General features: G+C 38.5%; 2 protein-coding genes across 2 annotated transcripts in view; both read right to left on the bottom strand.

Moving 5' to 3' along the window:
- LOC140941391 (relaxin receptor 2-like) overlaps positions 1-12,421 on the bottom strand; it is a 134,479-nt gene that overhangs the window by 12,862 nt on the left and 109,196 nt on the right. The gene's annotated exons all lie outside the window — the stretch shown is intronic.
- Positions 1-12,421, bottom strand: part of LOC140929897 (uncharacterized) — a 51,260-nt gene that overhangs the window by 4,526 nt on the left and 34,313 nt on the right. Inside the window, exons 15-24 of the mRNA XM_073379616.1 lie at positions 10,134-10,412; positions 9,370-9,626; positions 6,189-6,336; positions 5,837-5,979; positions 5,019-5,267; positions 3,349-3,626; positions 2,691-2,796; positions 1,786-2,127; positions 871-906; positions 155-278 (exon numbers count right to left, since the gene is read on the bottom strand). Coding sequence (XP_073235717.1) covers positions 155-278; positions 871-906; positions 1,786-2,127; positions 2,691-2,796; positions 3,349-3,626; positions 5,019-5,267; positions 5,837-5,979; positions 6,189-6,336; positions 9,370-9,626; positions 10,134-10,412 — 1,962 coding nt within the window. The remainder of the gene's footprint in view (positions 1-154; positions 279-870; positions 907-1,785; positions 2,128-2,690; positions 2,797-3,348; positions 3,627-5,018; positions 5,268-5,836; positions 5,980-6,188; positions 6,337-9,369; positions 9,627-10,133; positions 10,413-12,421) is intronic.

The raw sequence follows: 12,421 nt of genomic DNA, 5'->3' as shown, positions 1-12,421 counted from the left end.
TTTGATATTTCATCTTGAACCTTTGAAACGTCTTGGAGAAATTCGCAGCCAAATTTTGCAAAACTTAATGGTAATTAGTATCATATTCAAATCTTGCTCAGAATGGTAATTATTGACGAAATTAGCAAACGCAGGCATCAGGTAATCAGCTCACATCACGGCTGCCTTAGAAGGAATGTTTCCTGGTAAAGCAGTCAGTTTCCTTCCCTTCTTCACTGTTATCACCATCTCAAGACTCTTTCGTGAAACAGGATTACACTCGCAGCTTGACGGACAACCTTAAACAGTAAAAGCATTTCATTAATTATATTGTTCTTTGTAATAACATTGTGATTTTTTTTCATTCTCTTTTAAAGAGGCCGTAATAACATTGAGCGAGCTGCCTGGCGGGGATCTTTAAGTAGTTTGTTTCCAGTTTGTTTTTCAATGGCCGATGCCGTTTGTGGTCGACTATTTGTGTTCCGATTATTCCGTAGCACAGTGCTCGATACGTTAGAGTAGAGCGAAATGTATATATATTGAAAAAATAGAAAAAAAAAAACCTACACTTTGCCTGTTTAGTGATTGCTCACTCTTCAGGGGATTTTAATGACAAGAATATTCATAACCGTCGTTTTTATACAATAAGATTTACATAATCAATGATGCGGTTCATTTAAATGATGGAATGTTTAGTTGTTACGTAGCAACGCTTTGTTCCTGTGGCGGCAAGAAGATACAAGTTCATTACGTTTGTTGTAAAAGATGCACTCTCTGCCTTAAAGGGAAATTTTTCTAAATCTGTCGACCTGATTTGTCATCACGTGACTTTTACTTTTTTATACTGGGGCTGGGAAGCGGGTTTAGGGAGAACAAATTTTTGGTGCCTACCTTCGTATTGAAAACAAGCTTCTTTATCAATGTCAGCTAAAAAAAAGAGGAAAAATGTTTAAAAAGTCATTATTTTTCAGTGTTCTTAATGACTCTAAAAATAAATACTAATGTTACTACCACGCGTAAAAATTAAGGTTTTGTGGTGCTGCAGAATAGAATAGAGTAGATATCAGTGATATCATATCACTGTGGTTTGATGTTAATACAATTATGGGACTTTGCAATTCCGAAAAAAATATTAAGTCATTCAAATAGATGCAAAATATAATTGAAAATTAAATTTGGAAATGACATTAAACGTTTTGTCCACTTGATAGAACCCATCGTCTTATTTAAAACATTTTACAAAGCGATTACGGTAACAGCCGCTTAAATAGCCGATTACGATACTTTAATTCTCAAAATGGCTGTCAACATAAAGGATTTGTATGGGAATTCAGGTAACAGATTCGAGAAGATAAATACTCGCAGCAATTTTTATTTGCTTGGTGTCTTCGTGCTTCCTGTGTGGTTACTTTCCCGATCCGTTGCGATTTAAGCGATTTCCTTTATCCCGAGTTTTCACTACTTTTAGTGTATTAGTGGAAATAAACTCGGGATAAAGGAAATCGCTTAAATCGCAAGGGATAGGGAAAATAACCACACAGGAAACAAGAAGACACCAAGTAAATAAGGTAGAGAATATTTTTTGGAAAATTACCGCGAGTATTAAACTTCTCGAATCTATTGCCTGAATTCTCATACAACTCCTTTATGTTGACGGCCATTTTTGAGCCATGCAACCACGCGTACTCTCATATTGCAGAGCTTGGGCCGCCTGTGATTATTAACAATTACTGTTAACATATTCATGTGCCTTAACCCTTAAGAGATGATGAATCAATTTTAAGCCGTTTAATAGCAATTCCTCACCTTTCTCTGAGGTATAGTGTAGTTTGAAACCTAATCCGGTAATTTTGTCGTTGCTCTCGAAGGTTATCGCCATAACATTTGAAGATGATTCAACGAAAGCTGGAAATCTTTCTCCGCAGTATCTTCCCAAAAACTTTCTGGAATTAAGTCCACTATATATCTCTAGGGAGTCTTTAGAGCAGGAAGGATGGTCTTCTAATTGGAATTCCAGGAATCGCAGTTTTATGGTGTTTCCGCGAGGAACATTGATGGTCCACCGGCAACGCGTCAGCGGTGGATAATACCCAGGGTGGTGTGGGGATAAAATTATGCCTGACATTGTGGTAAAGTTTTTGTTGCATTCTGAAAAAGAAAGTTAATTCACAGTCATTAAAACAAGGTTAACGGACATCAGTAGACTGTTCCAGGCGGTCAGATGGTTTCTCCCGCGCTCTACTACCTGAACGCCTGGAACAGGCTAGGATATCAGTCACTATAGTCGTAAGGAAAAATAAGGTTGTGTAACAGGGTCAGATTTATGGAAATAATTTTCGTATTATTGTTTTCATTTCTGCTACCAGACTTTACTTACCGGAAAAATCTCTACTGTAAAAAAGGAACCCCATTATAGACAACCCAGTTGCGAAAGTGCGACACCCTCCAGCGGCAAATCCCCATTAGCCTAGTACCTACTGCGGGTCTTCCACATGAAATTTTGACATATTTAAAACAGCATATCTTGTCACCGGGATTCGTTCGGACGGGGCCTCTACACTTTCTGTAGCGCGGTTTCAAAAGGATGCGATTTTGGTAAGTGGATTAAGTGGTTTTCTGTGGACAGAAGGCCGATTTGTGTAAAAAAAAAAATGACATTTTAATGGTATCCGGATTCTTGAGGACGTGGCCTAAGCTAAATAACACTGCACCTTTAGTTGCCGTAAGGGGCAATGGATGACAGTATCCTGGAACCACGTGAACACCTCTGACACTAATATAACCAGGTTCACTGCCCAAATCTGCTTCCAGAGATACCTGCAGAAGTATAGATTGCTATTCCATTATTGTTGAAATTCAGTTGTTATAAAGGAGAACGAAAAAAAGATTATGGCGGTCGATTAGTTGACTTTTAAGATTTAAAATGAGATCATTTAAAGAAGAAAAAAACTTTATTTTTTGAGTAAAAATGTGAGTCAGTCTTTGCAATAGTCCTCTTTAGTTTGTACGTTTTTTCACAATTTAGCTCATGTGATAATACTCCAGAGAACTGTTTCTTTCAAATTTTGTCTCATCCACCACCTGAGGACTTAAGAAAATCATGTTAGTATATTCGTTCTTAATAATTTGCTATATTTAATTTACCGGAAGATTATTTATACTTTATTTAGCTGACTCTGTTTACTTGTAATATTGGTTCTGAAAGGGAGAAAATAGGGAGAAAATATGTATGGGTGTGTGTGTGTGTATGTATGCATTCACGTGCATATGTCCACATGATAAGTAAAAAGAAAACGGGCCAAATTCCACCTAAGACGTTCCTTGGGAAAACACAACAAAGAGGTTATGTGGTGACGTGTTTTTCCTTACCTTGTATTTTGTAACACTCGGAAGTGCCACTCTTCCGTATTTCCATATCATATCAGTGTTGTTTGACTCGTTCACTGCCCACATAAGCCTCCGCAGGTAGTCAGTTAAATTCAGTTGTTGGTAAATACGAAGGACGTGTCTCCCCGGGCCGTAGATGAGATATCTGAACCGTACACAAATATCGTGACCCTCATAAGATCGTTCATACAGTGGACTCTCGAAAAAGGATGTTTGAGATGGTTGCGACGTGTTGTTATTAAACACCATGAAGCGGTATCCTTTGTTCGAGAAAACATTTAAAAAGTTGAGAAATAGAGATTTAACGTCATAACTAAGAATGAAGTGTAGTCATTCACGCGCCTTAAAAATAAAAAAAAACTTACAGAAATAATCCAGAAACAAAACATCTAATTTTCACATATTTTTTCAAACGTTTTGTGAAAAAAGTCAGAATTATCATGAAAAATTATTGATTGACCCGAAAGCAAGCTCTCCGATCCATTTGAGGGATTTCGTGAAAAGTCACGCGAACGCCCCTCGCTGCTTTGCCGCCCGCTTGCTTGCGCGTTCTCAAGCGGTTCGGCTGGAGAGCTAGCGTGCGGGCTATTTAACAATTATTCCTCTCGTGCTCATGGCCTCTGAGTCAATAGCCCATGAAGCCGAAGGCCGAATGGGCTATTGACTCGGAGGCCATGAGGACGAGAGGAATAATTGTTTTAGTAAAATCCAAATAGTTGGTAAAAAAATATCGAGACAAAACAACTTTAACATGTTAAAGCTAGACTTTAATCCTTTTTTGCAGCAAAAAGCCGGTGTTTTTCGCTACTAGTGGGCTATAACAACACGCGTGTTGTCCAAATCCTAATATTGGGATTGGAAAAAACGCAAGTGAAATTATTCTCTAATTTCACGAGTATACCATTTGATTACTTATTAATATCATGGGTGACGAATTACGTTAGCAATCTTGGATTTTTGACATGTTTATCCTGGATCGCATCGATCGAGAACTTCCCTCTCTCGAACGTTTAGAGCCTAAATTTGGCTTAAGTTCAGAATTTTTCAACAAAATATCTGTTAGAATCCTTCTCGATGTGCTCCGGGTTCGTGTGTTCAGGTTTTTTAAGGCGTCTTTTTATGCCCTGGCATCTTCGTTCATGACATTTTGAAACTTAGTCGCCATCTTGACACTGAGACGTACGTAAGGTTGCCATGGCAATTTTGTAATTTCACATGTGAAATTACAAATTATCGCTGAAATTTCGCGCCGTAATAAAGGAGTAATTCGTCACCTATTATATTAGCGGTGAAATCTATGCCAGTATTATCGATGTGAAGTCCTCAGCAGAAGGATATTTGATAGACCTTTTAGTGACAAGCTAATGACACCTATTCAGACGGGGCTTTTTTTTTAAAGTTCCTACAACCGGGGGGAAGGAGCACTTCTGGAGCTCCCCCTCCATAACTTTAAAACCGCTAACAATACGGCCACCAAAATCACACAGAATAATGTACTCATTATTTCCAAAATCCAGACATAACTTGGTTGACAAAATGATGCGATTTGGCGCTAGCAAAATCCAATTATATATACTAAATTATAAATTACTAAATTATACTATAGCACGCTTATGATATGTGGTTTCTTTCGACACCACTGCGTACGTCACCTTCACGATCTGCACACAATGCAGGTTTTTCGTCTTTCACGTCCCCAACAAAGCCTTTAATAAACTGCGACCAGGGGTAGATCGCATGCGAAAAGTCTTTGCCACAACCGTGTGACATCCATTCTATCTCCTCTCTATCAAGGGCTTTTTTAAAGATGTTAACATGGCTTATCAGACCAATAAACTGTCCAGCTTGGGGATCTTCTTTTGCCAAATCCTCTGTCAGACCAATAATAAATTCACCTCCTCCTGTCGAACATAAAGTGGCAGTAAGATTTTTGAAAGCATCGTTTACTTTCTCGCTCGGAGAATATTTCTTTTGTCTCCTAGCTTATGACGAAAATATGTATTGCCTCGTTCTTAGAGATAAATGTTATAAATGGGTACTTCTTTCGAAAAGTCACCTTTCATTCTTTAACTTCCGATATAGATGTTTTCTTAGCAATTTCGAAGAAATCTTCCGGTAATTCAGTGTTTGTCGTGAAATACGAGGCACGAACGAAGTAGAATCAAGTCGGGTTATTAAGTTTCAGGTTCTAATCAGGGCCGAGTTGTTCAAAGCTGGGTTACGATAACCCAGGGTTAGTTCGAAATTTGAATTCAGATATGAAAGCTTAAAAAGCAAATTCAGTTTAATTCTTTTTGTCAACAATTGATGATTGGCTACTCTAAAAAGAATAGAGAAAATCGTCCGAGAAAATGCTTTTGATGAAAAGAAAAAGAGACCAGGGTTAAAATTTAACCCTGGGTTAGCGCTAATCGGCCTTCGAACAACTGGGCCTAGTACAACAAAGCCATAACATAACAGCTGTGCCTACCAGGAATCGTTTCTCCCTCAGAAAATTTCCTTTCTAGAAGTATTGACAAGTCTTTATGTAAAGTGAATTTTCCGCCTTCAGAAGTCCATACCAAACAAATATGATGCCACTTGCCGTCATTTGCTGCTGAATCAGTTTTGACCCTAGAAAAAAGGCAACATTACTGCGATATTTTATGGACGATAAGAACAAACAAAATAAACATTGCCCTGACTGTTAAGAAGAGGCAAAATAAATAGAAATAAAGTACACCTACGACCTTTTCTCGCCTAAATAAACACTGAATCCTCGATAGTCCACGAGTGCAATAGCAGTGATGTATTTTCCTTTAGTTTCATATCGGACTCTGTACCATATGGGAGTCCCTGCACTCGTATTATCGGAAGTCTTCATCCAGAAACAGATCGTGAAAGCAATGAGATCTGGAAGATCAGTTATGTTGACATGTCCATTGTGATTTTCAACGAAGTCCAGTTGGTAGTTACTGTCCTTCATAAAGCCTATAGAAAGATAACGTCCAGATTAAGCCCATTTGGAAGAGTACCTTTATATTTCCTATTCACAGTGAAGCTCGCGATGCATACAGTACATAAAAACTAGTAGTAATTTTAGATTAATAAGTGCGTTTGAGTTTTCTTAGCTCCAGATTAGCTTTTATGCCGTCGAGCATTATTCAAAATAGGGAAACTTAGATCATATTTTTTTTTGCAAAGTTAACATTCAGGGTAGTGTAAGGCCCCGTCCACACGTATCCAGAATTTTTTTCTTTCCGGATTCGCACTTCCGTCCACACGTATCAGGTGAATCCGACATAAGAATCCGCAACTTTTTAAATCCGCTCTCCAGGGTGGAAATTTCTGAATACGCTATGAATCCGGAATCGTGTGGACGCTAAATCTGGATATTTTTTTTTATCTAGTGACGTAACAAGATCGAGCCCAGTTTTTTACCGTGAATATTCAAGATGGTACTGAGCGCAATGTTATCGCTTCTTTACTTCTGGGACTTCAGCTTCAAGTCTAAATAACGTGTGTGCAGTTAAACCTAGGTATGATTACTGTACACTTCAATAATGCTAAACGACGGCTCGACATTCTGAGGCTTCTTTCCATGTCGGACGGATGAATTGGACGCCGTAAGCAACTTAACCCTAAATAAATGTCTTCAAAAGTTTTTTTTGTCGGGAAGAAAACGCGACGGCCGTTCGGTCATTGCGCGCCAAAATTGTTATCGTTAGCAACAGTAAATGAGTTAAAAATCATCATTTTTGTGCTCAATTATCTCACTGTTTTAGTATATACTAAAACAATTATTCACCTCATTGTCAGTGGCTAGTGGTGGCTATTTACCTCGCCGCTTCGCAGCTCGGTACACCACTAGCCACCTCCACTTCGGTGAATAATTGTTATATATTAAATTAGCTGACTAACTGAGAGTGAATCCGGATACGTGTGGACGGGCAAATTCGATTTGAATACCCTACGCGTGGACGTGGAAATTGCGGATTAAAAAATGTTCGGATACCTTTAGAGGGGGCCTAAAATGCAGACCGCGGACTGACTGCGGACTATCGTTTCGTCAGGTTTAGAAAACAATGGGACCATTGTTCTCACGTTCTCATTTGCATGGTGAAAACAATAGTCCGTAGTCTGCGTTTTACTCTCCCTCAAATGGTCGATAAAAATGTAAAGTAGACCGACTGTAAAAAGTTTTATTTTGTTAAAAAGATAAACATCTTACTACAAACTTCAAAAGCATGATAGCCTCGATTTCAAAGGTTATATTCCTGGCTTCTTACGTGACACAACTTGGAGTGAAGGTAATGATCATAGGAGGGACAAAAATCTTTTCTAGATTACAGATGTCAGTGAATCGGCCAAATTTTTTTGCTATTGTTCGAACTGTTCATCTTCATTATTTCAGTTCATGTAGGTCAGTTCATATCATGTTTTAAACTTATCTTACGTGAGAAGATATAATCAGACTCGGATAAAGCATTACCTGTATAATAAACATAATCACTGATACGCGGGTAAAATCCTTCAAACGTAGTTTATACCAAATGCCTTTTTATTGGCGTGTAAGAGGTAAAACTACAAATGTATAAATAGACTCAAACTCACGGGTAAATTTCTAACGGCAAAGATGTTACCTGGTCTTTATTTGTGTCTTTCTACGATGTTTCAGCTCCATTTGAACGGCACATTGACCGAGACAGGTGTAGCAGAACAGCTCAGCCATGAAACCCGCTCAGAAAACAAATCCAAAGTTCATTCTTTTGCCGAACTTAAGTATCTCCCTGCTTTTGACATGGTGAAATCACCTTGTTGAATTTTATGAGATTCACGTTATTGCCACTTGCTCATATGACGTAAATATCGCGATCTTAATTATTCAAAATGGGGCAGAAACTGCAGACGCACGACAAAAAACGTAGTCTGTGTACAGACGCCCCCCTCCCCTTTCTTTCGGGGGGAAGGGGCGTCTCTACACAGGCTTGCTGAAAAGAAGGCACTTGAGTACCACAGGATACCCAAGTACCCCAGGGATTTTCGAGATTATGTGTTGCGTTATCCTAACGTCGAACGCAATAATTTGATACCTACCACCTAGGCTTTCATAACAACACAAAGGTCTATCAAAAAAAAAAAACATTGAAAATTAAAGGGAATAAAATGTCCCCATTTTTAACAACCTCTTTTTGAATTTCTCCCTTTGCTTTTCAAATACGATTTAACTTGCTTGGTAGAGGCTTCCATATCCAGACGCACTGTTTGTTTCCAGGGTGAGACACTCTGGTTAGAATTTTTCCATCCACATAAACCTTGGTAAAACTGAGAACATCCAGTGATCCCTAGAAAAGAGTTGAAGAGAGAGGGATTCGAAGAATTTGACAGCAAGACAGTATCCAGTATAAATATAAACAGTATGATCTACAGAACAAATGTAAAACATTCTTGTAAATTGATGAATCAAAGAGGCCCTATTGGGGGAGAAGGGGGTCTTGTTATCCCTTATCCCTTAATTTATTTGTCCAGTTATCCCTTATCCCTAAAACACCTAACAGGGCCTCAATGATTGATGGATTGACTGATAATCAATAATTTTTAAGGAAAAATATACCAACAACATCAACAAAATTATTGAGAGCTTGCGAACGCAAATGTCCGAAGCCTAAAAAAGATCAGGGAATCATTGTTAACAAAGAAAACTGTAGAAAGAGATTAATGATCTACTAGTATGGATATAGATCGAGAGCAATTACCTACTAGAACACCTTGGTCACCTAGTTGAGTGGTGCTGGCGTCTTGATTGATTTAGCTCCACACCACAAGTCTTCCGATTCCACACCTGTACATGCATTGTGCATTCTTGTAAACGAAGGGAAACTCGCAACACCCTCCATCAGTCGTACTAGTAACAGAGGCACCGCTGAGCGTGCATCGCGCGCTCGGACGCTCCGCCATTAACTACTGCTAGTAAAATTTGTATATCAATACGCCTGTAGCCGCAATGCAAAATACAGAACTTACTGTAAAGGGTAAAAGCTTCCCACGTCGTAAGTGGCCGCAAGAAGACCATCAGATCCCTCAGCGAGCCACGGGTTTTTCTCATTGAGTCCTTTTTGAGACCAAGCTCATATGTCGTGTGATATGTCGGATTGAGGTCAATATCGTGTCCTGTATAATGTTGTTCTCCTGCGTACGCACCATTCAAGTACAACTTTCCTATCCGGGTAGAGCGATCCCAGACAAATACCACGTGTGTCCAAATTTTTTGATGAACGTCTCTAAAATATAATAGTAAATTAATATAGCTTAGAATCATTTAAAATCCGAATGCATTGATATACGTCCTACTCGAGACTACTTCTATACCACCATACTTTTCATGTTGAATTTGGAAAAGGCAAATAATTCGTCCCATTTAAAGTCTATCAACAATCGAAGAAAAATCATGACAATTAAATACGGTACCACTAATTAACCGAGAGTGACAGTGGACTTTGTTAGACGGAACACTCGCAGTAACACTGATTCCATCACTCAGACCAACGTAATCTCTGGCCCTGTTACGACAGGTTATTACAGGGAAATAATGCCCGCTTAGCAGCTAATCAGAGCGCCCGTGATATTGTAGCCATATAATAAATGCCCAGTAATCTTTTGATGGGCACGCAGCACAGTTGTTGCTGCCGTGTTATCGTCTATCATAAGGTTACTCCTCACTCCCCGGTATTCAATAACAGGTGGAAAAGAACCCATGTAGAAAGTCGTGAGAACGCGTTTTCACTCACCGATTGCTCGCCATAAGAAGCAAAACCGGCGATACACCACTTCCTCTCAATTCCACCCAAACTTTTCTCTTATGCACAAACAGTCTAAACTGCCATGGTGATGACCAATCTGATATGAGATGTCCTACACTCTTTGAATCGCGGACGTTAAATCGAAGGGCGATTGAAAAGCTGCTCTTCCTGAAATTGATTGCAGGAATTTCTGCGTAATCAGATATTCCGTCAAGATGCAAAGATTTAATTCCTCCATTAGTTTGGTATGAAGCAGTACCTTCCAATCTAAAATCATATGGGATAATGTAGGTTTCTTAGCTTGGCCAGAGTTTTTAGCGCATGACATATTTCGATACTCAGAGAAGCAAAACGTAATGACTTAGTAAGGTAGCTGAACACAGTTTTGTGGCACGTCAGCGGTAACTCGCGTGACGGCGCGTGTTTTAGTAGAGCTGCGCGCAGTTACTGTTTATAGACCAGAAACTCAGACAAACAAACTGAAATTAACATTAGCGAATTCCTCATTTTTATCCGACTTTTGTCATTAAAATGTCATGTTTGTCTGTTTTTTGTCAGTAAAACAAGAAAAATGACAAAACTCAGACAAAAATTGAAAATCTGTCACTTGGACGTCATTCGCTCGCTACGCTATTAGACAAACAAACATGGAGGCGAAAAAAGCACTGGTACACAGAAGACGATTTCTCAAAATCTGCTCGTTAAAATTTTGTGATATTTGGCAGAATTTTTACTTTTATCGTATTTTGAATAATGAGAAATTTAAAATAGAAGTTGAACACATGATTTTTGTGACACATTTAATAATTACAGTACAATTATAATATTGATTATCTGAAAACCCGTCTGTTAAATTTTGGTCAGATAAGTTTCAAATGGTAATGATTAATTATAGTAAGCTGTGCAAGTTTATAGGAAAATCAAATGAGCTTATTCTATGCAAACTGAGCAAAAGCGAAATTTTAAGGTTGTATTCAATCGTTCGTGGTGCCATGGAAACTACGAAAACGTCAAATTTTACCTGTCAATCAAAATCTTTCATCAGTTTATTTCTCACTTGCCAAGTTTCAGCTTGTGAGCTGTAACCTTTCTCTTGCCATGATTTGGCAAATGACATATACTCTCAAACTGCCAAAATTGTGTTCAGCCACCTTAAGTAGCAACTGCGATTACATTTGTAAGAAGAGATCTCCCATGTATTCTATATTTGATTCGAATTTCATATCTAGCTTTTAAATATTCCCTTTGAAGTTGTGTTAGCCATAATTTAATTTGAATTTGCATTGAGTTGTTTTAGTTCCCTTAAATCATACACATTTTACTTCAATGTTTACTTTTAAAAGGATAATTTGTTTCTGGATAATTATTATAACTTAGTGACTGAATAACTGGACCTTTCGCCTGTTCAAATACCAACCGTTCAGTCGTAGTTTTTAGTTTTGACATTTTAGGGAATCCTGAACAAAGGAAACTCGAATTCTTTTACACAGCTTTCTTTGTAGGTTTCCTAAATTCACTTGCTTGACTGACATTTAACATATGAACTTTAAACCAGAATTTATCCAGAACTGTTTTTTCTGTTCAGCTGATTTTATTCAGCCTTCTTTCCATTTGTTTTGTGATGTTGTAATAAGTTGATCGCTTAGTGTAAATATAGCACTGTTATTCCTGTTTTTCGAATTACATTGCGGATTTATATACTTGTACGATTTACATTGCGGAGTCCTATGCTTGTACGATTTTTCATCGCGGATTTATTTGACGTCCACGAACTGAAGATTAAACTGTTGAAGTCCAAGTTTGAGTCCTGTCCTGTTTCCAGTTGTAGCAGATCCTAGTACCTTGGAATAGTGACACGTTCCTTTCCCGCTAGCCAAGCGAGTTGCAGAGTTAGTTTTACCCCTTGTTGTTCTTACGGCGAAGTCGCCCGAGTTCTCTTTACGCTTATTTCCCCGATTTGTGCTTGGAAGGGCAAAAACGTATCGTCACAGTGGTTAGAGAAACAGTGCAGCTTCAACTGGAACACTTAAGGACAAGCAAGAAGAAAGCAGTTACGACGAGCTTAATGGTTCGTAGCCAGGCTATGTAAATCGCTGATGAAAAGCTTTTAGTCGCCCAAGTACTCGAGTAACACCTATTTGTTGACCTATATGCATTCTGTGAAGAAAGTATTAACGAAGACTTTGCCAAGATATTGTTTGAGAGGCCGCAAGCGCTACGCTCCCCTTTTCAAGCCTGTTGTGTCCGTAGCAACCAAGAAACATAAGCCGATTCAT

Source organism: Porites lutea, chromosome 1 (genome assembly GCF_958299795.1).
Source record: "Porites lutea chromosome 1, jaPorLute2.1, whole genome shotgun sequence".
In the NCBI taxonomy this organism is placed as follows: Eukaryota; Metazoa; Cnidaria; class Anthozoa; order Scleractinia; family Poritidae; genus Porites; species Porites lutea.
The sequence above is the reverse complement of the archived record's forward strand: the minus strand, read 5'-3'. Positions and strand labels throughout refer to the sequence as shown.